The 27,117-nt window shown below is 43.7% G+C and overlaps 1 protein-coding gene across 11 annotated transcripts in view; it reads left to right on the forward strand.

Annotated features, from left to right (window-relative positions):
* The window catches only part of LOC121009050 (sodium channel protein type 2 subunit alpha-like), a 190,344-nt gene that overhangs the window by 136,530 nt on the left and 26,697 nt on the right, over window positions 1-27,117 (forward strand). For all 11 annotated transcript variants that reach the window (XM_040441962.1, XM_040441961.1, XM_040441963.1 and 8 more), the window contains 2 exons: window positions 12,037-12,160; window positions 25,324-25,478. In XM_040441962.1, the coding sequence (XP_040297896.1) occupies window positions 12,037-12,160; window positions 25,324-25,478 (279 nt within the window). The remainder of the gene's footprint in view (window positions 1-12,036; window positions 12,161-25,323; window positions 25,479-27,117) is intronic.

Consider the following 27,117-nt stretch of genomic DNA (forward strand, 5'->3'; position numbering starts at 1 on the left):
GACATGGGAATACCACCTCAGCACGTCTCTGATGATGACGAAACACAGGTGCCAACTGCTGCGTCTTTCTGCAGTGTGCAGCCCGAAAATGAGGTCAGCGAGGAAGACTGAGTGGAAGACGATGCAGGGGACGATGAGGTCCTAGACCCCACATGGAATGAAGGTCGTGCCACTGACTTTCAGAGTTCGGAGGAAGAGGCAGTGGTGAGACCGAGCCAACAGCGTAGCAAAAGCGGGAGCAGGGTGCAAAGGCAGAGCAGCCGTCGCCAAAACAGTTCGCCTGCTACTGGCCACCAAAGGCAGCTTCAAGGAGTTCCCTGGCATGGCACTTCTTCACACAATGTGCTGACAACAAGACCCGAGTGGTTTGCACGCTGTGCCATCAGAGCCTGAAGTGAGGCATTAACATTCTGAACCTTAGCACAACCTGCATGACCAGGCATCTACATGCGAGACACGGGCTGCAGTGGAGTAAGCACCTTCAAAACCAAGAAAGGGCTCAGGCCCCTCCTGCTCCCTCTTCTGCTGCTGCCTCTGCCTCTTCCTCCGCCTCTGGAGGAACGTTGGCACCTGCCGCCCAGCAAACAGACAATGTGCCACCAACAACACCACCTCCTTCACCAAGCATCTCCACCATGTCACACGAAAGCGTTCAGCTCTCCATCTCACAAACCTTTGACAGAAAGTGTAAATTCCCACCTAGCCACCCTCGATCCCTGGCCCTGAATGCCAGTATTTCTAAACTGCTGGCCTTTGAAATGCTGTCATTCAGGCTGGTGGAGACGGACAGCTTCAAACAGCTCATGTCGCTTGCTGTCCCACAGTACGTCGTTCCCAGCCGCCACTACTTCTCCAGGAGAGCCGTGCCCTCCCTGCACAACCAACTATCGGATAAAATCAAGTGTGCACTGCGCACTGCCATCTGTGGCAAGGTCCACCTAACCACAGATTCGTGGACCAGTAAGCACGGCCAGGGACGCTATATCTCCCTAACTGCACACTAGCTAAATGTAGTGGCGGCTGGGCCCCAGACGGAGAGCTGTTTGGCGCACGTCCTTTCGCCGCCAAGGATCGCAGGGCATCATTCTTTGCCTCCTGTTGCCTCCTCTTCCTACTCGGCTTCCTCCTCCTCTTCTACCACCTCCTCATCCGGTCAGCGACAGACCTTCACCACCAACTTCAGCACAGCCAGGGGTAAACGTCAGCAGGCCATTCTGAAACTGTGTTTGGGGGACAGGCCCCACACCGCGCATGAGTTGTGGCGGGGTATAGAACAACAGACCGACGAGTGGTTGCTGCCAGTGAGCCTCATGCCCGGCTTGGTGGTGTGCGATAATGGGCAAAATCTCGTTGCAGCTCTGGGACTAGCCGGTTTGACGCACATCCCTTGCCTGGCGCATGTGCTTAATTTGGTGGTGCAAATTCATTCACAACTACCCCGACATGTCAGAGCTGCTGCGTAAAGTGCAGGCCATCTGTGCGCGCTTCCGGCATTCACATCCTGCCGCCACTCGGCTGTCTGCTTTACAGCATAACTTTGGCCTTCCCGCTCACTGCCTCATTTGCGACGTGCCACCAGGTGGAACTCCACCTTGCACATGCTGGAGAGACTGTGCGAGCAGCAGCAGGCCATAGTGGAGTTTCAGCTGCAGCACGCACGGGTGAGTCGTACTGCGGAACAGCACCACTTCGCCACCAATGACTGGGCCTCCATGCGAGACCTGTGTGCCCTGTTGCGCTGTTTCGAGTACTCCACCAACATGGCCAGTGGCAATGACGCCGTTATCAGCGTTACAATACCACTTCTATGTCTCCTTGAGAAAACACTTAGGGCGATGATGGAAGAGGATGTGGCCCAGGACGAGGAGGAGGAAGAGGGGTCATCTCTAACACTTTCAGGCCAGTCTTTTAGAAGTGGCTCAGAAAGAGGATTTTTGCAACAGCAGAGGCTAGGTACAAATTTGGCCAGCCAGGGCCCACTACTGGAGGAGGAGGAGGAGGAGGATGGGGATGAAGCATGTTCACAGCGGGTGGCATCCAGCACAGCTCAGGCCCATCACTGGTGCGTGGCTGGGGGGATACAGAGGACGATACGCCTCCCACAGAGGACAGCTTGTCCTTTCCTCTGGGCAGCCTGGAACACATGAGCGACTACATGCTGCAGTGCCTGCGCAACGACAGCAGATTTGCCCACATTTTAACATGTGCTGACTACTGGGTGGCCACCCTGCTGGATCCCTGTTACAAAGACAATGTGCCGTCCTTAATTCCCTCACTGGAGCGTGATCGGAAGATGCGCGACTACAGGCGCACGCTGCTAGACGTGCTTCTGAGAGCATTCCCGACTGACGCCGGGGGACAAGTGGAAGCACAAGGCGAAGGCAGGGGAGGAGGAAGAGGTCGCCAACGCAGCTGTGTCAGCGCAGCACCTCAGAAGGCAGGGTTAGCATGGCCGACGTGTGGAAAAGCTTTGTCACCTCGCCGCAACAACCGACCCAACTGCTGATATGGAGCGTGTTAGCAGGAGGCAGCATTTGAACAACATGGTGGAACAGTACCTGTGCACATGCCTACACATACTGACTGATGGTTCTGCTCCATTCAACTTCTGGGTCTCAAAATTGTCCATATGGCCAGAGTTAGCCCTGTATGCCTTGGAGGTGCTGGCCTGCCCTGCAGCCAGTGTACTCTCTGAACGTGTATTTAGCACGGCAGGAGGCGTCATTACAGACAGACGCAGCCGCCTGTCCACAGCCAACGTGGACCAGCTCACGTTCATTAAAATGAACCAGGCTTGGATCCCTCAGGACTTGTCTGTACCTTGTGCAGAATAGACAGTTCTAACAGCCTCAACCATCCATCCTTGTACTCAAGTGCACTTATTCCTTTTTTTTTTTATATGTCCCAATATTTTGGGGGATACCCCTATATAAAAATGCAAAATAACACACATCTGTGTTGGCTACCTATTCCTCCTTCGCCGCCGCTTCCACATAGACCGCCACGTTAGCCTACACGGCCACATCCACCCATTCACCGCCTCCTCAACCTCTTCCTCCTACATCATTCCTAATTTTTATTTTTTGAATGTCTTTTATGTTTTTTTTATTCATTTCCCTATCCACATTTGTTTGCAGAGCATTTGCCATGCTCTTAAGCACATTTTGCTGCCTTTTGCAGCCATCTAGCTCTTTCCATGACATTTTTACAGCCATTTTAGTGCTCAAAAGTTCGGGTCGCCATTGACTTCAATGGGGTTCGGGTTCGGGGTCAAGTTCGGGTCCCGTACCCGAATTTATTTTTTCAAGTTCGGCCGAACCTGCTGAACCAGAACATTCAGGTGTCCGCTCAACTCTTGTAAACTAATTGGATTTCTTAAGAATTTCACGAAAATTTGTCTGCCAAACAAATCCGAGGCAGGAGGCAGGAAGATGAAAGATCACATGACACTGGGAGAAAGTGGAGGGGGAGGGTTTGGTTGGCTTAGAGGTTGACAGACAGCGTGATCAGCCAATCAGGGAGCAGTATTCAGCCAGATCCTTCTGCTCAGAATTGGACAGATGCCATTCTGTTCCCAGACACAAGCCAATTGCTCTAGGGACCCTATAGGGAGAGAATAGTGAGACATAATTGAACAGATTGTAGGATTTTATCAGGGAAAGCACAGGTGGAGAGTGGAGGGACTGGTCACTGTTTAAGAGTTGTGTGGTGTTTCATACAGTTTGCTAGCAAATTCTGCAAAATTATGCAATGAACAGCCATCCAACGACTTATTGCCAGCACCTGCAGCATCTCAAAAGCATTTTCTGCTGGATACACTGAGCAATTGCCTTATTTTGATAGATACCAGTTTTAATTTACGCTTTGCAGTTGGGCATTTCAGGGCATCATACCGTGTTATTGAACGCACTGCATTACTGCAAGATAACAGGTAGTCACAGCAAAAACATTTTATTGCAAAAACTGGACGGGTGTTAGTAAACACATTTTACTACAAAAACTACACTCATGTTTTTGAATGTGTTGTATTAAATTAAGTTAGCAAAAGTATTTTTGTCTGTCAAAACTGCTCCCTTGTTAGTAAACGCGCTTTACTGCAAATACTGCATTAGTATACTAATGTTAGTGAATGTGTACTAGTGAACTGGTAGTTGCCTGCATTATTAACATTGTAAATTGTCAATACCAGTGTGCAGTGTGTTTGCAGAAGAGGAGGGACATTTAACTAAACCTCTGTCTTTATATTACAAAAACAAAACAATTTTGATACTACTGTTAAATAATCTGTTTGCCAAACCCATAACTTTTCATTTATAGACCTCATATTAAAATGTCTGGTAAACGGGAGACTGCAAAACAAAAGTCCCATGCCATATCATCCGAGAGTCAGAATGTTGGTAGTATTGCAAACCAGCCATCCGGCCAGTAGCAGTAGTAGTAGGTTACAGTTGTCCCTTGCTGTCGATAGGCGCCACATTAATGAATAAAAACAGGATGACATTGTGGACAAATCAATTTTAAAAAAAATCAACAAATTGGAGATGAAACTAACTTTAAGAAATTCCCTCATCTCTATTTCTAATATATTGTTCAGCTTCTAACTGCTGCTTCAATGTAAATATTGTGTTTGCCTTGAGGTTACCATTATAGACATCCTGTCAAGGGCAAATTATAGTGGAAGTCACATGACAATGTCTTGGAACAACCTGTTCTTGTTACTTTGGCAACCCCAGTGCAAGCAGAATACTTACCTTACTGCAGCAGCTGGTAGAGCAGAAGAAAGGAAATACACAACACTCCTTTTTAAGGACGCACTTGGTGAAAAACATGTATCTTTTAATGTGATTGTAATATACAGTACAGACCAAAAGTTTGGACACACCTTCTCATTCAAAGAGTTTTCTTTATTTTCATGACTATGAAGGCATCAAAACTATGAATTAACACATCACTCTCCTTCATGGTCAAATAGCCCTTACTTTCAAAGTTTTCCCAATTTTTCAGCTGACTGACTGACCTTCATTCAATGATGGCCACTAATTTTTCTTTACTTAGCTGCTTTTTTCTTGCCATAATACAAATTCTAACAGTCTATTCAGTAGGACTATCAGCTGTGTATCCACCTGACTTCTCAACGCAACTGATGGTCCCAACCCCATTTATAAGGCAAGAAATCTTACTTATTAAACCTGACAGGGCACACCTGTGAAGTGAAAACCATTTCAGGGGACTACCTCTGGAAGCTCATCAAGAGAATGCCAAGAGTGTGCAAAGCAGTAATCAAAGCAAAAGGTGGCTACTTTGAAGAACCTAGAATATGACATATTTTCAGTTGTTTCACACTTGTTTGTTATGAATATAATTCCACATGTGTTAATTCATAGTTTTAATGCCTTCAGTGTGAATCTACAATTTTCAGAGTCATGAAAATAAAGAAAACTCTTTGAATGAGAAGGTGTGTCCAAACTTTTGGTCTGTACAGTACATTGGATAAATAATCATGCTGTTATTTTTCTTAAGATACCGTATAAAGTTTCTCATATTACCTGTACTTTTTATTTATGCAAAGCAAGTTAGTGACCTTTTAAGTGTAAAACATTACACATGTGTTACGTACCATTTATTCTCTGCATTGATTGTGTGCACTGGTATAGACGGTCAAGGCAGTTATCAGGAAGTGTGGAAGATGCCTGAGTACTTGTAAAGGACATCATACATATGAAAGTCTGTGGGTCCCAAGGTGGCTTAGACCCTACAATTGGAAACTTTATCTTTTACCCTCACATGTGACCAACCTCTCAAATCTTTTTGAGAGACAGTCTATCTTTCTCCATGTTACTGTACCTCCCCTCTTGGCTGGACATGTCCTGATATGTGTGTCACCAGATTTGAAAACAAAAATATTTCATGATATTGTGTCACAAGGTGTCTATCCTATATGAGCCTATGTGTGGCCACCCAGTGGTTGTGTTTTGAGTTTCATCCTGTTGAAGGTTTTGCTAGCTTGTTGCAATATTGTATTGAATTGGTTTCATGAGAAATTGGAGTCCTTAAAGGGAACCTGTCATCAACTTTATGCTGAACTCACTGAGGGCAGCATAAAATAGTGACAAAAATGCTGATTTCAGCTAAAAGTAAGTGGTTGCAGAGAACCAGCATCATAATCATTGCAGCCCAGGCCTTGAAAAGAGTCAAATCTACCTGAGAAGAGTCCTGGTTATTCATAATCTCCTGCTCTCCCGCCCATCTGCTGATGATTGTCAGTTCTCTCCTAGAGAGAAAGGAAGAAAACTAGGTAGAAGCCTGTCAATCATCAGCAGGTGGGCAGGGAAAACAGGAATTCATGAATAACCATGACTCTTCTCAGGTGGCCGTGACTCTTTTCCATGCCCAGTCTGCAATGATTGTGATGTTGGTTCTCGGCAACCACTTACTTTTAAATGACAGACTGCTGAAATCAACTCACCTGTCTCTACTTTAGGCTGCGTTAGTGCATAAAGCATAAAGTTGATGACAGGTTCCCTTTAACCAAATTAGAGGTAATGTAAGGATGGACATATCTGTATGTCTGGTAAATAACAGCTAGAGGGACATTTCCAAAGACATAGATTTATTGCAAATCTGATGAATAGGAGTCTCTCTGTTTTGATCCCATCCAACTTTAAAAGTTCCATGAGTAGAGATGTGCGAACTTGTGTTTTCAAGTTCGGCGTACAAGGTTTGGGTTATCTAAGAATTCCAAACTTGACAACACAAGTTCGCTCATCCCTAGCCTTGAGCCCCAGGCTCCTATTACTCCTATACTCAAGCTGACACTCAATCTCAGAATCATAGTCACTACTGCAGAGTGATTTTAGAGAAAATTGTGAAATCTATACATTTTTGAGGATTCTGTGTATTCATTATAAGGAAAGCCCCATATGGCCCAATTCTGGCTTGAGCTATTGAGTTGGAGAGAAATAGGGTTGTAAGCCACTGGATATTTGCATAGCAGTAAATGGGTTGTCCTATATTCAGGATGGGCCATCAGCTATTTCAGAGTAACTTTGGTGGAGGAAGTCGGCACCATAGCTCCACAGCTCCATCCATTGCACAGCAGATGGAGCTTGTAACTGCACCATTGCTACCATTCACCTCAGCTGATCGACAGGGGTGCAGGGTATTGGATCCTCACCAGTGTGATATTGATGGCCTGTTCATAGGAAAATATATCAATATTCAAATCCTGGAACCCTTTTAGGCCTCTTTCACACTTGCGTTGTTGGGATCCGGCATGCACTTCCGTTGCCGGAGGTGCCTGCCGGATCCGGAAAAACGCAAGTGTACTGAAAGCATTTGAAGACGGAACCGTCTTCCAAATGCTTTTAGTGTTACTATGGCACCCAGGACGCTATTAAAGTCCTGGTTGCCATAGTAGGAGCGGGGAGCGGGGGAGCGGTATACTTACAGTCCGTGCGGCTCCCGGGGCGCTCCAGAATGACGTCAGAGCGCCCCATGCGCATGGATGACGTGATCCATGCGATCACGTGATCCATGCGCTTGGGGCGCCCTGACGTCACTCTGGAGCGCCCGGGGAGCCGCACGGACGGTAAGTACACTGCTCCCCCGCTCCCCGCTACACTTACCATGGCTGTCAGGACTTTAGCGTCCCGGCAGCCATGGTAACCACTCTGAAAAAGCTAAATGTCGGCTCCGGCAATGCGCCGAAACGACGTTTAGCTTAAGGCCAGATCCGGATCAATGCCTTCCAATGGGCATTAATTCCGGATCCGGCCTTGCGGCAAGTGTTCCGGATTTTTGGCCGGAGCAAAAAGCGCAGCATGCTGCGGTATTTTCTCCGGCCAACAAACGTTCCGTACCGGAACTGAAGACATCCTGATGCATCCTGAACGGATTACTCTCCATTCAGAATGCATTAGGATAATCCTGATCAGGATTCCCGACGACGGAACTCTATGCCGGAAGACAATAATGCAGGTGTGAAAGAGCCCTTAGGTGGATTAAAGAGAAGACAGAGGTAGAGGGCAATGTGTGAGTCTGAAGTGGTTGCCTACTGTGCTTGTTATCTACTATGAAATATGTCCTTATACCCAGCAAATCATAAAGACTGGAAGATGCTGCATCTGTATGCCAAAATTAGAATGTTCAAGCATTCTCAATACAGCAGAGTCATCTGAAAAAAAAATATTCAATGTGATACATAAAATGCCCTTGATTGTACATAACAAAATAGAAAAAAATCTTGCGTACTGAATTATCAGTGCTTAAAAATACAAGCCTGCGTCTGCAGATCCTTTGACATCTCAATATTTTATAGGGGCATCACCCCTCCACATCAATGTGCACATCCTGACTGATTCGAATAGTGACATTTATGTCTGTATATTTGCAGGCATTGAGGTGTTAGAGTCATTTAGATCCATGCCGTGTGCTTAGGGCTGTTAGATTTCTTTGAATGTTCTCATTCATCCAGTTCTGGTATATCAGTATTGATACTGTAAGTCAAAGCAACAGGACTTGTTGAATTTTTATCTTAAAGGCATTTAGCTAGTTGTCCGATTGGCTTTCTCACTTAGAATAATTTGTACAAAGACTCTACGGCATTAAATACTAGTGACTCATGTTTCAGTCACCATAATCTGTTTATCATAATCAACACAAGGTCAAAGAACTAATCAAAGTAATATGTTGATTGCGTTTGCATGGCTGAAGCTATTAGGCATGATTAAACTGCTTCGGGAGAGGTGTTAGAACAGCATTGCAAGTGTACCTACATCTTAAGGACAAAGTGCTCCTGCTTGATGACACCAAGGTTTGCATCTTAGACACAGAGGAAGACTCATAATAGGTGTTATGTACTGTACTGTATGTTAAAATAGGGAAACCAAGCTTGAATAGAGGTGGAGAGATGAAACAGATCTGTTGTTTGCCACTTACAGTGCTGTTCCACCACCTCTAACGAGGCAGTTTAATCACACATAATTTTTTTAGTCATGCAGATGCAATCAACATGAGGTTCTTGACAGCAAGTTCAGTTGCTTTGACTTATTATTACTGATAGGACTGTCAGAGGGAAGATCCCTTCCCAGCTACAAATACGGCATGTAGATGAATAACCAAGCTCCAGTAATCTAGTGCATATAACTATATTTTGTACTATTAGTTTCAACAAAGGCAGTCAGACCGAAACGAAACAAAACCTATAATAATGCTGAATGCTTCTTTCCTCTATAAATACTGGATACGTCCATGTAATAGCTACAGTCCTGGAAATAAATACATTATTTGATAATACTATAATCATTAGGTGACCAACTTTGTTGCAAATTTTGATAATTCTTCTGTATACTGCAGTTTACAGTTCATGGCTTTGAACCTGCTCCAGCTGTACTATATGTGTTTTTGTGCACTGCTGCTAAGAAAAAAGTATTCCTGTCTGACTAGTGATTTTTAAAGCTGTAGAAATATCTTCTCATCATGAATATCTAGCTTCTTTTAATGAATCCCCGTTGCCTTGGCAGCAGCTGCCTGATACTGGTTGCTACAGTCCAGTTACTTTCTTCTCCAGGCTTTTACCTTCTTAATGTTTTCCATTTAGTGTGTACTGTTGACATAAACTGTACTTTCACTAACCAAGTGCATAACCTTACATTTATTGCTTTTAAATCTCATTTGCCATCTCTCTGACAGGCTTCCAAATAATCCTGATTTTTCTTTAATATAATAATAATAATGTCCAATATTGACCCCTGTGGTATCCCACTAGTAACTCTGACCCTATCTAAATGTGTCATAATCTTGCCAATCAAATATGGATGGTCTGTCTTAAGGTTAGTGCAGTAAAAGGGTTTTCTGAGACTTAAAGGCTATGTACACCTTCGGAGGCAATTTTTTAAAATAATTTCATGTTACTCATTTTAGACTAAAAATATTTTTTTTCTATTGGCCTTTTTAAAAAAATATTTAACTGTTCTGTCACAAAGGTTTTTTCTAGCTGTGTGACTGGTACGTTCACTAATAAACCTTATCTCTAAACTTCAAAATAAGAGGTCACTTATTTAAGCCACATTCTTAGGCTCCATTCACACATCGGCAATTCCATTCCGCATTTTGCGGAACGGAATTGCGGACCCATCCATTTCTATGGGGCCGCACGATGTGCGGCCCCGATCCAGAATTGCGGACCCACGCTTCCAGGTCCGCAATTCCGATCCTGAAAAAAATAGAACATGTCCTATTCTTGTCTGCAATAGCGGACAAGAATAGGCATATTCTCTTAGTGCTGGCAATGTGTGGTCCGCAATGTGTGGTCCGCAAAATGCGGAACGCACATTGCCGCTGTCCGTGTTTTGCGGATCCGTGGATCCGCAAAACACACACGGATGTGTGAATGGACCCTTGTAGTAAGATAAAAAATGTTCTATAATGAGTGTTTATGATGTCAGAGAGCAGAAATAAGAAGTCCATCTGCTCCTGGTCTGACGGGAAAGACAGAAAAGCCAAAGGGTGCTACTATAGCATTTCAGCTCTGTACAGAAAAACGGACGCCATATTTTTAATAAAGACCAATTTAAAAAAAATGTTTAGCTCAAAATAAGTACAATGCAGTAAGATTAAAAAATAAATACTGATGACCTATCCTCTGCAGCTCATCATTATTACCTGATTGGTGGGGGTCCGACACCCGGGAGCCTCGCGGATCAGCTGTTTGCTGCTTATAGTAGCACCGCAACTTTCTCGCAGCTTTCCCTAGGCCACGTGACGTCAAGTTCATAGTTCACATTGCCTAGGTGCAGCCTCATTGAAGTAAATGGGGCTGAGCTGCGATACCAAGCACAGCTGCTACACAATGTACAGCGTTGTCCTTAGTGAGCAAGGTGAAGGCAGCGGCAGTGCCTTCTCAAACAGCTGATCGGTGGAGGTTCCAGTTGTCAGACTGTATCTGATCTGTATCAGAATCAGTATCTGATCAGTTGGAGTCTAACACCCAGGACCCCCACCGACCAGCTGTTTGAGAAGGCATCGGCACAGCGCCGCAAATTTGTATAGTGGCTGTTCTTGATATTACAGCTCAGGTCTATCACTTTAATGGGGCTGCGATGCGCTTAGGCCATGTGACAGATGAACCTGACGTCACATGGCCTAGGGAAAGCTGTGAGAAGGCTGTGGCACTATTGCAAGCACTGATACCTTATCAAACAGCTAATCAGCGAGGGTCCCGGGAGTCGGACCCCCACCGATCAGGTACTGATAACCTATCCAGAGGATAGGTCATCAGTATTTAAGTCTCAGAAAACTCCTTTAATATTGGTTTTAGAAAACTACCTGTAATCTAAGGGTGTCTTTAAAAAATGCTACATAATTTAATAAAAAAATAACAAACAACAAACAGAAACACTACTTTTGAGCGAATCGAAGTTCACGAAGTGGACTTTGATCCGAATTTCAGGAATTATCTCAGAAGCCTCGATCAATGATGAACACGGCATCTGAGGCGTTCAATGACGGGGGGGCGGCGCAATCGCCGTTCACTGTCATTGCACCCGCTATGTGCAAAGAAATGCACTTCATGATTAAGTAATTCGTCATGAATCAAATTTTTGAGAACTTAAAAAAACACCATTATTTTGCATAGAATACATTTGATTGTATTTCTGATGATCAGTGTATGTTGTAAAAATATAGCTAAAAACTGCACCGTGGACCGTTTGTTTTTTTTTTTGTTTTTTTTTTACCAAAATAAAAAATATAAATATAAAAATAAATACTAATGTGTATTACTAAAAATTAGCCATGGTCCTCATTCTGCTGTGAGCTTTGAGAAGATCCCATAAAATATTATCACACTAGTAACACAGTATGTAGAGACGGCAGTCAAGGACTGTTACAATGACAGAGCTGGAGATGGGTAATTGTCATACAGTTTTGCTTCCCTATGAGTAATCAGATGGAATTTTGTGTTAAGAGGAGTAGCACATTAAGGGAAAATGTGTCTTTGCTTTATGTACGTAACGGTGGTAACCAATTATTTTTCAGAAATTGACCCTATCAAGCTCGTCAGAAGGCAGCACTGTTGACATAGGACCAGCAGGGGAAGGAGAACCCGTAGCTTTAGTAGAACAGGAGGAAGTCATGGAACCAGAGGCTTGCTTTACAGAAGGTATTTTCACGAAGCTGTGACGGTATTGTCCTCAGCGCTTTTTCTTTGTCAGTTTCTATGCTTTAACTCACAGTACAAAACATTAATCTTTCAATTAGCTGTTACAATTTGAATAGGTATATTACAGAACTATAATAATCGCTCTCCATGTGTTTAATGCGTTTCTCCCTGAGATACTTTAAAAACAGATTACAACATAAGGAAAATTGTCAAATATTGCACAAGAAATTATAAATGTAAAATTCTGATTGAAAGAAACATGCACCATTCACGGAAATAACATTTCTAAGCTTTAAATTAATGAAATCACATCATTTTTATTTTTTTATTTATTTTGTAGGGCAACCTAGAATTTAATGTTAATATATTTTAAAGGGTTGTGCCACCATGAGAGGTTATTTTAATATAATTCAGTATAAAAAAAGTTACTTTTGTAATTTACTTTTTGTTACAAAAATTGATCAGTTGTCAGGTATTTTCTTTACTTCATTATAAAGGCGCCCCTGTTCACCCAGTGGTTATCTTGTGAATTGCAGCCTGTCAAGGGCATATATAGCAAAATTGTATTGAATTTGCTTTGGAACAACTTGTAGTCCTACATTAGGTCCTGCAAGTGCCCAGGGGCGTCGTTATGGCTGCAAGTATCCAGGCCCCTCTCTGATGTGGCAGCGTAACCGGTCCCCTTGGAGTCCCCATGCCCGCCCTCCTCTCCTAATTCATCCTTCTCCTCTGGCTTAGATCTCATGTGAGAGCCGCTCACCGCCGGGCCCACGCACTGTTAAGATGAGTGCCTCCCTCCACCCATAGCGGGCAGAGCAGTGCGTGTACCTAGCAATGACCGGCGCCTGCACGAGCTCTAAATAATTTTTAGCATAAATAACACATTTGTAGGTATGAGATAGTAAGAGTGTACATAATGATAGAATGTGCAGCGGCATACATAGTACTGATGGAGGCCCATAGCCTGGAGATTGTTTCCGCCTCCACTGTCTTTCCATGGCACTTGGGATAGTCTTCATACCCTTGCTTGAGAACAATACAGTTCTTCTCTAGAGGGCAGTCGTGCGTAGGTTCTCTACACTCAGTTCCAAAAATGGTGGAACAAACCAGGATGGAGTTTCCTCTCATAGCAACAACATGATCTTCCTTTTTGTTATGTATTGTATACATTTGTGTTATGTAGAGAAATAGATTGTTAGATACAGTGCCTTGAAAAAGTATTCATACCCCATAAACTTTTCCATATTTTTTCACATTACACCTACAAAACTTGTTTGTATTGGTATTTTTTGTGATAGACCAACACAAAGTGGCAAGTATGTGTGAAGTGAAAAGAAAATGATGCATGGTATTCAGAATTTGTAATAAATCTAAATATGGAAACTGTGGTGTGCATTTGTATTCCGCGCCCCTGAGTCAATACTTTATAGGATCACCTTTCACTGCAATTACAGTTGAAAGTCTTTTGGAGTATGTCTCTACCAGCTTTGCATATCTAGAGGCGAACATTTTTGCCCATTCTTCTTTACAAAATAGCTCGCGCTCAGTCAGATTGGATGGGGGGCGTCTGTGAACAGCAATTTTCAAGTCTTGCCACAGATTCTCAATGGGATTTAGGTTTAGATTTTGACTGAGCCATATTAACACATGAATATGCTTTGATTTAAACCATTCCACTGTAGCTCTGGCTGGATGTTTAGGGCCACTGTCCTGCTGGAATGTGAACCTCTGCCCCAGTCTCAATTTTTTTGCAGCCTGTACCGGGTTTTCCTCCAGGATTGCCCTGTATTTAGCTCCATCCATCTTCCCATTAAGGGCTCATTTAGACGGCCCTATAAATGAGTTCGCATCCGTTCCGCAATTTCTATGGGGCTGCAAAAGATGGGGACAGCCCACCGTGCACTGACCACATCCGTGGTTCTGTTCTTCAGCCCCGCAAAAAAAAAGATAGAGCATGTGGACAAGAATAGGTGTTTTGTTTTATTATAGTTCTGGCCATGTGCGGTCTGCAAATTGCGGAATGCACACGGCTGGTAAACGTGTTTTGCGGATCGGCAAAACACTATGGTTGTGTGAATGCGCCCTAACTCTGACCAGCTTCCTTGTCCCTGCTAAAGAAAAGCATTCCCACAGCATAATGTTGCCACCACTTCGTTTCACAGTGGAGATGGTGTGTTCAGGGAATATGCAGTCTTAGTTTTCCGCCGCACATAGAGTTTTGCATTTAGGCCAAAAAGTTTAACTTGGGTCTAATTTGACAAGAGCACCTTCTTCCACATGTTTGCTGTGCCCCTCACATCAGTGCCATCTTAAGAGCATTATAGGCCCCCGGGCAATACAGTGCACTGGGGCCCTGTCTACACAATCACGCACTAGAATAAAAATGCAAATTATCAATAAGGCGATATTTATTGGGCATTTCCTCTTGTGGATTTTCCCCAGCAGTAGGATCAGGTAATGATACCATTGGTATTTCTGCTGGAATTGGAGTGCATGTAGATGTGGATGCTACATCTGGAGGAGCAGAACTACTGGCTGACGTTGCACCTGGATTGAGCCAAGATGTTAGTTTTGGAAGTTTGCACATTTTCTCTTTCTCCTCTGCAGCCTTTTTCCTCTTCTGTGCTCCACTCAAAACATTACGTTTCATTTCTGCACTAAAGGTTATTTTCACCAACACGTAATAAACTTTATTTTTCCTCACCTTTTTTACACTTCCTCGAACGAGTGGCAACTCTAAGATTGCTATATAAGGGGGACACATAAGATATTACAGTCAAAACTTGAGGGGCACTAATAACTTAAAGTGGATGTAAACCCAAACATTTTTTTTTTTTGTGATGTCACAATGTAGAGTACCCAGGCAGTACACACGCCACTCCAACATTAATACCCACCAGCACCAGCAGTACCCACACCAGCATTACCCACCAGCACCAGAGTGTGTGTACATTTATATATATATCTATATTTATTTCGTTTTTTTAGTTGTATGATTAAAGTGGATGTAAACCCCCAAGTATGCAGTATAGCACCCTATAGTATACAGCACCACACAGTATGCAGTATAGCACCCTATAGTATACAGCACCACACAGTATGCAGTATAGCACCCTATAGTATACAGCACCACACAGTATGCAGTATAGCACCCTATAGTATACAGCACCACACAGTATGCAGTATAGCACCCTATAGTATACAGCACCACACAGTATGCAGTATAGCACCCTATAGTATACAGCACCCCACAGTATGCAGTATAGCACCCTATAGTATACAGCACCACACAGTATGCAGTATAGCACCCTATAGTATACAGCACCACACAGTATGCAGTATAGCACCCTATAGTATACAGCACCACACAGTATGCAGTATAGCACCCTATAGTATACAGCACCACACAGTATGCAGTATAGCACCCTATAGTATACAGCACCACACAGTATGCAGTATAGCACCCTATAGTATACAGCACCACACAGTATGCAGTATAGCACCCTATAGTATACAGCACCACACAGTATGCAGTATAGCACCCTATAGTATACAGCACCACACAGTATGCAGTATAGCACCCTATAGTATACAGCACCACACAGTATGCAGTATAGCACCCTATAGTATACAGCACCACACAGTATGCAGTATAGCACCCTATAGTATACAGCACCACACAGTATGCAGTATAGCACCCTATAGTGTACAGCACCACACAGTATGCAGTATAGCACCCTATAGTATACAGCACCACACAGTATGCAGTATAGCACCCTATAGTATACAGCACCACACAGTATGCAGTATAGCACCCTATAGTATACAGCACCACACAGTATGCAGTATAGCACCCTATAGTATACAGCACCACACAGTATGCAGTATAGCACCCTATAGTATACAGCACCACACAGTATGCAGTATAGCACCCTATAGTATACAGCACCACACAGTATGCAGTATAGCACCCTATAGTATACAGCACCACACAGTATGCAGTATAGCACCCTATAGTATACAGCACCACACAGTATGCAGTATAGCACCCTATAGTATACAGCACCACACAGTATGCAGTATAGCACCCTATAGTATACAGCACCACACAGTATGCAGTATAGCACCCTATAGTATACAGCACCACACAGTATGCAGTATAGCACCCTATAGTATACAGCACCACACAGTATGCAGTATAGCACCCTATAGTATACAGCAACCCACAGTATGCAGTATAGCACCCTATAGTATACAGCATCCCACAGTATGCAGTATAGCACCCTATAGTATACAGCACCCCACAGTATGCAGTATAGCACCCTATAGTATACAGCACCACACAGTATGCAGTATAGCACCCTATAGTATACAGCAACCCACAGTATGCAGTATAGCACCCTATAGTATACAGCACCACACAGTATGCAGTATAGCACCCTATAGTATACAGCACCACACAGTATGCAGTATAGCACCCTATAGTATACAGCACCACACAGTATGCAGTATAGCACCCTATAGTATACAGCACCACACAGTATGCAGTATAGCACCCTATAGTATACAGCACCACACAGTATGCAGTATAGCACCCTATAGTATACAGCACCACACAGTATGCAGTATAGCACCCTATAGTATACAGCACCACACAGTATGCAGTATAGCACCCTATAGTATACAGCACCACACAGTATGCAGTATAGCACCCTATAGTATACAGCACCACACAGTATGCAGTATAGCACCCTATAGTATACAGCACCACACAGTATGCAGTATAGCACCCTATAGTATACAGCACCACACAGTATGCAGTATAGCACCCTATAGTATACAGCACCACACAGTATGCAGTATAGCACCCTATAGTATACAGCACCACACAGTATGCAGTATAGCACCCTATAGTATACAGCACCACACAGTATGCAGTATAGCACCCTATAGTATACAGCACCACACAGTATGCAGTATAGCACCCTATAGTATACAGCACCACACAGTATGCAGTATAGCACCCTATAGTATACAGCACCACACAGTATGCAGTATAGCACCCTATAGTATACAGCACCACACAGTATGCAGTATAGCACCCTATAGTATACAGCACCACACAGTATGCAGTATAGCACCCTATAGTATACAGCACCACACAGTATGCAGTATAGCACCCTATAGTATACAGCACCACACAGTATGCAGTATAGCACCCTATAGTATACAGCACCACACAGTATGCAGTATAGCACCCTATAGTATACAGCACCACACAGTATGCAGTATAGCACCCTATAGTATACAGCACCACACAGTATGCAGTATAGCACCCTATAGTATACAGCACCACACAGTATGCAGTATAGCACCCTATAGTATACAGCACCACACAGTATGCAGTATAGCACCCTATAGTATACAGCACCACACAGTATGCAGTATAGCACCCTATAGTATACAGCACCACACAGTATGCAGTATAGCACCCTATACAGCACCACACAGTATGCAGTATAGCACCCTATACAGCACCACACAGTATGCAGTATAGCACCCTATACAGCACCACACAGTATGCAGTATAGCACCCTATACAGCACCACACAGTATGCAGTATAGCACCCTATAGTATACAGCACCACACAGTATGCAGTATAGCACCCTATAGTATACAGCACCACACAGTATGCAGTATAGCACCCTATAGTATACAGCACCACACAGTATGCAGTATAGCACCCTATAGTATACAGCACCACACAGTATGCAGTATAGCACCCTATAGTATACAGCACCACACAGTATGCAGTATAGCACCCTATAGTATACAGCACCACACAGTATGCAGTATAGCACCCTATAGTATACAGCACCACACAGTATGCAGTATAGCACCCTATAGTATACAGCACCACACAGTATGCAGTATAGCACCCTATAGTATACAGCACCACACAGTATGCAGTATAGCACCCTATAGTATACAGCACCACACAGTATGCAGTATAGCACCCTATAGTATACAGCACCACACAGTATGCAGTATAGCACCCTATAGTATACAGCACCACACAGTATGCAGTATAGCACCCTATAGTATACAGCACCACACAGTATGCAGTATAGCACCCTATAGTATACAGCACCACACAGTATGCAGTATAGCACCCTATAGTATACAGCACCACACAGTATGCAGTATAGCACCCTATAGTATACAGCACCACACAGTATGCAGTATAGCACCCTATAGTATACAGCACCACACAGTATGCAGTATAGCACCCTATAGTATACAGCACCACACAGTATGCAGTATAGCACCCTATAGTATACAGCACCCCACAGTATGCAGTATAGCACCCTATAGTATACAGCACCACACAGTATGCAGTATAGCACCCTATAGTATACAGCACCACACAGTATGCAGTTTAGCACCCTATAGTATACAGCACCACACAGTATGCAGTATAGCACCCTATAGTATACAGCACCACACAGTATGCAGTATAGCACCCTATAGTATACAGCACCACACAGTATGCAGTATAGCACCCTATAGTATACAGCACCACACAGTATGCAGTATAGCACCCTATAGTATACAGCACCACACAGTATGCAGTATAGCACCCTATAGTATACAGCACCACACAGTATGCAGTATAGCACCCTATAGTATACAGCACCACACAGTATGCAGTATAGCACCCTATAGTATACAGCACCACACAGTATGCAGTATAGCACCCTATAGTATACAGCACCACACAGTATGCAGTATAGCACCCTATAGTATACAGCACCACACAGTATGCAGTATAGCACCCTATAGTATACAGCACCACACAGTATGCAGTATAGCACCCTATAGTATACAGCACCACACAGTATGCAGTATAGCACCCTATAGTATACAGCACCACACAGTATGCAGTATAGCACCCTATAGTATACAGCACCACACAGTATGCAGTATAGCACCCTATAGTATACAGCACCACACAGTATGCAGTATAGCACCCTATAGTATACAGCACCACACAGTATGCAGTATAGCACCCTATAGTATACAGCACCACACAGTATGCAGTATAGCACCCTATAGTATACAGCACCACACAGTATGCAGTATAGCACCCTATAGTATACAGCACCACACAGTATGCAGTATAGCACCCTATAGTATACAGCACCACACAGTATGCAGTTTAGCACCCTATAGTATACAGCACCACACAGTATGCAGTATAGCACCCTATAGTATACAGCACCACACAGTATGCAGTATAGCACCCTATAGTATACAGCACCACACAGTATGCAGTATAGCACCCTATAGTATACAGCACCACACAGTATGCAGTATAGCACCCTATAGTATACAGCACCACACAGTATGCAGTATAGCACCCTATAGTATACAGCACCACACAGTATGCAGTATAGCACCCTATAGTATACAGCACCACACAGTATGCAGTATAGCACCCTATAGTATACAGCACCACACAGTATGCAGTATAGCACCCTATAGTATACAGCACCACACAGTATGCAGTATAGCACCCTATAGTATACAGCACCACACAGTATGCAGTATAGCACCCTATAGTATACAGCACCACACAGTATGCAGTATAGCACCCTATAGTATACAGCACCACACAGTATGCAGTATAGCACCCTATAGTATACAGCACCACACAGTATGCAGTATAGCACCCTATAGTACACAGCACCACACAGTATGCAGTATAGCACCCTATAGTACACAGCACCACACAGTATGCAGTATAGCACCCTATAGTATACAGCACCACACAGTATGCAGTATAGCACCCTATAGTATACAGCACCACACAGTATGCAGTATAGCACCCTATAGTATACAGCACCACACAGTATGCAGTATAGCACCCTATAGTATACAGCACCACACAGTATGCAGTATAGCACCCTATAGTATACAGCACCACACAGTATGCAGTATAGCACCCTATAGTATACAGCACCACACAGTATGCAGTATAGCACCCTATAGTATACAGCACCACACAGTATGCAGTATAGCACCCTATAGTACACAGCACCACACAGTATGCAGTATAGCACCCTATAGTACACAGCACCACACAGTATGCAGTATAGCACCCTATAGTATACAGCACCACACAGTATGCAGTATAGCACCCTATAGTATACAGCACCACACAGTATGCAGTATAGCACCCTATAGTATACAGCACCACACAGTATGCAGTATAGCACCCTATAGTATACAGCACCACACAGTATGCAGTATAGCACCCTATAGTATACAGCACCACACAGTATGCAGTATAGCACCCTATAGTATACAGCACCACACAGTATGCAGTATAGCACCCTATAGTATACAGCACCACACAGTATGCAGTATAGCACCCTATAGTATACAGCACCACACAGTATGCAGTATAGCACCCTATAGTATACAGCACCACACAGTATGCAGTATAGCACCCTATAGTATACAGCACCACACAGTATGCAGTATAGCACCCTATAGTATACAGCACCACACAGTATGCAGTATAGCACCCTATAGTATACAGCACCACACAGTATGCAGTATAGCACCCTATAGTATACAGCACCACACAGTATGCAGTATAGCACCCTATAGTATACAGCACCACACAGTATGCAGTATAGCACCCTATAGTATACAGCACCACACAGTATGCAGTATAGCACCCTATAGTATACAGCACCACACAGTATGCAGTATAGCACCCTATAGTATACAGCACCACACAGTATGCAGTATAGCACCCTATAGTATACAGCACCACACAGTATGCAGTATAGCACCCTATAGTATACAGCACCACACAGTATGCAGTATAGCACCCTATAGTATACAGCACCACACAGTATGCAGTATAGCACCCTATAGTATACAGCACCACACAGTATGCAGTATAGCACCCTATAGTATACAGCACCACACAGTATGCAGTATAGCACCCTATAGTATACAGCACCACACAGTATGCAGTATAGCACCCTATAGTATACAGCACCACACAGTATGCAGTATAGCACCCTATAGTATACAGCACCACACAGTATGCAGTATAGCACCCTATAGTATACAGCACCACACAGTATGCAGTATAGCACCCTATAGTATACAGCACCACACAGTATGCAGTATAGCACCCTATAGTATACAGCACCACACAGTATGCAGTATAGCACCCTATAGTATACAGCACCACACAGTATGCAGTATAGCACCCTATAGTATACAGCACCACACAGTATGCAGTATAGCACCCTATAGTATACAGCACCACACAGTATGCAGTATAGCACCCTATAGTATACAGCACCACACAGTATGCAGTATAGCACCCTATAGTATACAGCACCACACAGTATGCAGTATAGCACCCTATAGTATACAGCACCCCACAGTATGCAGTATAGCACCCTATAGTATACAGCACCACACAGTATGCAGTTTAGCACCCTATAGTATACAGCACCACATAGTATGCAGTTTAGCACCCTATAGTATACAGCACCACACAGTATGCAGTATAGCACCCTATAGTATACAGCACCACACAGTATGCAGTATAGCACCCTATAGTATACAGCACCACACAGTATGCAGTATAGCACCCTATAGTATACAGCACCACACAGTATGCAGTATAGCACCCTATAGTATACAGCACCACACAGTATGCAGTATAGCACCCTATAGTATACAGCACCACACAGTATGCAGTATAGCACCCTATAGTATACAGCACCACACAGTATGCAGTATAGCACCCTATAGTATACAGCACCACACAGTATGCAGTATAGCACCCTATAGTATACAGCACCACACAGTATGCAGTATAGCACCCTATAGTATACAGCACCACACAGTATGCAGTATAGCACCCTATAGTATACAGCACCACACAGTATGCAGTATAGCACCCTATAGTATACAGCACCACACAGTATGCAGTATAGCACCCTATAGTATACAGCACCACACAGTATGCAGTTTAGCACCCTATAGTATACAGCACCACACAGTATGCAGTATAGCACCCTATAGTATACAGCACCACACAGTATGCAGTATAGCACCCTATAGTATACAGCACCACACAGTATGCAGTATAGCACCCTATAGTACACAGCACCACACAGTATGCAGTATAGCACCCTATAGTATACAGCACCATACAGTATGCAGTATAGCACCCTATAGTATACAGCACCACACAGTATGCAGTATAGCACCCTATAGTATACAGCACCATACAGTATGCAGTATAGCACCCTATAGTATACAGCACCACACAGTATGCAGTATAGCACCCTATAGTATACAGCACCACACAGTATGCAGTATAGCACCCTATAGTATACAGCACCACACAGTATGCAGTATAGCACCCTATAGTATACAGCACCACACAGTATGCAGTATAGCACCCTATAGTATACAGCACCACACAGTATGCAGTATAGCACCCTATAGTATACAGCACCACACAGTATGCAGTATAGCACCCTATAGTATACAGCACCACACAGTATGCAGTATAGCACCCTATAGTATACAGCACCACACAGTATGCAGTTTAGCACCCCACACTATACAGTACCCCACAGTATATAGTAGAGCAGTATAGACCCCCACACTATACAGCACCTCACTGTATACAGCACCCCAAACTATACACGATACAGCCCCCCACACTATACAGTACAGCACTCTACACTATACCGCACCCACAGTATACAGCCCCCCACACTATACAGTACAGCAGTATAGCACTCCCCCCACTATACAGCCCCCCCCCCCCACACTATACAGGCCCCCCACACTATACAGGCCCCCCACACTATACAGCCCACCACACAGTATGCAGTATAGCACCCTATAGTATACAGCACCACACAGTATGCAGTATAGCACCCTATAGTATACAGCACCACACAGTATGCAGTATAGCACCCTATAGTATACAGCACCACACAGTATGCAGTATAGCACCCTATAGTATACAGCACCACACAGTATGCAGTTTAGCACCCCACACTATACAGTACCCCACAGTATATAGTAGAGCAGTATAGACCCCCACACTATACAGCACCTCACTGTATACAGCACCCCAAACTATACACGATACAGCCCCCCACACTATACAGTACAGCACTCTACACTATACCGCACCCACAGTATACAGCCCCCCACACTATACAGTACAGCAGTATAGCACTCCCCCCACTATACAGCCCCCCCCCCCCCCCCACACTATACAGGCCCCCCACACTATACAGGCCCCCCACACTATACAGCCCACCACACAGTATACAGCCCCCCCCCCCCCCCCCCCCCACACACAGTATACAGCCCACCACACAATATACAGCCCATTACACAATATATAGCCCACCACACAATATACAGCCCACCACACAGTATACAGGCCCCCACACAGTATACAGCCCCCCACACAGTACACAGCACCCCACTATACAGTAGTTTACAGTATATTAAAATAACAACCCCATGTCACCTTTTTCTGATGTAATCTTTACACAGAAAAGCTCCACAGTTAACTTCTGCAACACTCCTGATAGGACCTGTGATGACTTCATAGCCATGTGACCAGTAATTGCTAGGTTACTGGTCACATGGTAATGATGTCATTAAGGTCCTAGATCAAAACTCATTAAGGTCCTAGAATTAAGATCATTAACACAGTACGATCATGATGCCTGTGTAGCCGACAGCCTGACACCCGGGGCAGTAGCTAGCAGGGCTCAAGAGGCAGCTGCCTTGGGCCCCCCCAGGAGCAACTGGGCCCAGGGCAGCTGCCCCTTTTGCCCCTTGGTAAAGACGGCCCTGGCGGCAACGCTGCTAAATGACGGTTGGGAAGTTGGCTGGTGGGTTCACTGGGCAGGCGGGCCCCCAGGCAAGTGGGGCCCCCGGGCAACTGCCCAGCGTGCCCATTCGAAAAGACGGCCCTGCCTCACATGGCTTGTGGCAAACTGCAAATGGGACTTTGCTTTTTTTCAAAAATGGCTTTCTTCTTGCCACTCTTCCATAAAGGCCAGATTTGTGGAGTACACGACTAATAAATGTCCTGTGGACAGATTATCCCAAATGAACTTTGAATCTCTACAGCTGCCCCAGAGTGATCAGGGGCTTCAATGCTACTTCTCTAATAAGTGCTCTCCTTGCCGGGCTGTCAGTTTAGGTGGATGGCCATGTCTTGGTAGGTTTGCAGTTGTGCTATACTCCTTCCATTTTCAGATGATAGATTGAACAGTGCTACATTAGATGTTCAGAGCTTGGGGTATTTTTTTTTTATAATCTAACTCTGCTTTACATTTCTCCACAACTTTATCCCTGACCTGTCTGGTGTGTCCTTTAGTTTTCATGATGCTGTTTTATCACCAATGTTCTCTAACAAATCTCTGAGGCCTTCAGAGAACAGCAGTGTAGTTATACTGAGAATAAGTTACACACAGGTGGACTCTATTTACTAATTAGGTGACTTCTGAAGGCAATTGATCAGACTGGATTTTATTTAGGGGTATCAGAATAGAGGTAGCTGAATACAAATAGACATCACAATTTCCAGATTTTTATTTATAAAATTTTTTGAAAAACATGTATGATTTTCTTTTCACTTCACACATACTTGCTACTTTGTGTAGGTCTATCACATAAAATCCCATTTGAGTTTGTGAGTGTAACGTGAAATATTTGTAAAGGTTGAAGGGGGATGCATTTCTTTTCAAGGCATTGTAGATATATAGAGTAGATGGAAATATACAGATAGATAAATATGAAATAGATACATAGATAAATACAATAGATATGAGATAGATAGACCAATATTAATTGATCGATTAAAAAGATAAATAGATGGATGGGTAGATAAATAAATGGATATATATTAGATAGGAAGGTAGATAGATAGTTACAATAGATACAATAGATATGAGATACATATTTAAAAGATAGATAATCGAATATGAGATAGGTAAATAATAGATAGATAGGTAGATGATATGAATTTTATTAACACATTAAAGAACGGATGTATATGTAAATGTTCTAATTGTGATTGCAGGGTGTATAAGAAGGTTCCCAGTGTGTGATGTCAGCACATTAGAAGGTAAAGGAAAGCACTGGTGGAATCTCAGGAAAACATGTTTCCGGATTGTCGAGCACAACTGGTTTGAGACTTTCATTATCTTCATGATTTTACTTAGCAGCGGGGCTCTGGTGAGTGTCGAGAACCTGATCTCATGGAGTTTCTTTTTTATATGGTTGATTGCATTACTTTTAATGATCAATAGATATGAGCAAATCGATTTCTTCTATTCAGAATTCAACCCAAATTTCTTAAGATTCATTAAGGGAGAAGGAGAAGGAAAGTCTTATCGATCCCCCTGTGCGAGAGAGAAGGAAGGAAACCAAAAGCTTATGTATATATATTTTTCCCAGAAACCTAGAGAATTGCCTGGCATACAAAACTTCTCACGCCTACTAGGCGCTGTTCATAAGGAGAAATAGTACACCCCAGACCCTTTCCAAGGCCTCTCACCTAGCTAAGCTAGTCCTCTCTACTACTTATGAGGGGCAATCACCCATAAAAAATAGATAAGATGCTGGGTTAGCTATTGTCCAAGTTATGCTTCAAAGCTTTTAAACAAAGTTGAGCATTGATTTGTAGGATGGCTAACAGAGGCTTAGCTTTTTTGTCCATTTGGAAGAAAACGGATGTGCCTGTATCTTGCGCAAGGGAACCTTTAAGCCTCTCTCCCTCCCTCCCATTAAAAAGCCTTTTGATTCAGATACAATGAATTTGTACTTGAAAGAAATTTCTTTATGAGTTTGGACAAATCGGAACAAAACTTATTTTAAGAAATGTACTCATCTTTACTAAGAAACTATCTTTCTCCATTAATTGTGATGAGATAGCATTATCCTTTCTGTTTATGTTACAACCTTTTTCATTGGTTAATAAACATTGATTATTTATTATAGAATATTTTTGGATTCATGCTTTTTTTTAATTTTGTACTAGCAGAAGGACCCGGCTTCGAACGGGTATATTTCATTTTATGTTTCTGTGTGTCGCAAAAAGATATAGACAGTTTCCCCCATAACAGTGACCTTTACAGTACCCACCCCTTTAACAATGACCTCCACAGTGCCCGCCCCTTTAACATTGACCTCCACAGTGGCCGCCCCTTTAACATTGACCCCCACAGTGCCCACCCCTTTAACAATGACTTTCACAGTGACCGCCCATTTAACAGTGCCTGCCTCTTTAACAGTGACCTCCACAGTGCCCGCCCTTTTAACAGTGACCGCACCTTTAGCATTGACCACCCCTTTAACATTGACCTTCATAGTGCCTGCCCCTTAAACAGTGACTTCCACAGTGCCCGCCCCTTTAACATTGACCTCCACAGTGGCCGCCCCTTTAACATTGACCCCCACAGTGCCCACCCCTTTAACAATGACTTTCACAGTGACCGCCCATTTAACAGTGCCTGCCTCTTTAACAGTGACCTCCACAGTGCCCGCCCTTTTAACAGTGACCGCACCTTTAGCATTGACCACCCCTTTAACATTGACCTTCATAGTGCCTGCCCCTTAAACAGTGACTTCCACAGTGCCCGCCCCTTTAACATTGACCTCCACAGTGGCCGCCCCTTTAACATTGACCCCCACAGTGCCCACCCCTTTAACAATGACTTTCACAGTGACCGCCCATTTAACAGTGCCTGCCTCTTTAACAGTGACCTCCACAGTGCCCGCCCTTTTAACAGTGACCGCACCTTTAGCATTGACCACCCCTTTAACATTGACCTTCATAGTGCCTGCCCCTTAAACAGTGACTTCCACAGTGCCC

The sequence above is a fragment of the Bufo bufo genome, chromosome 7 (genome assembly GCF_905171765.1).
Source record: "Bufo bufo chromosome 7, aBufBuf1.1, whole genome shotgun sequence".
Taxonomy (NCBI): Eukaryota; Metazoa; Chordata; class Amphibia; order Anura; family Bufonidae; genus Bufo; species Bufo bufo.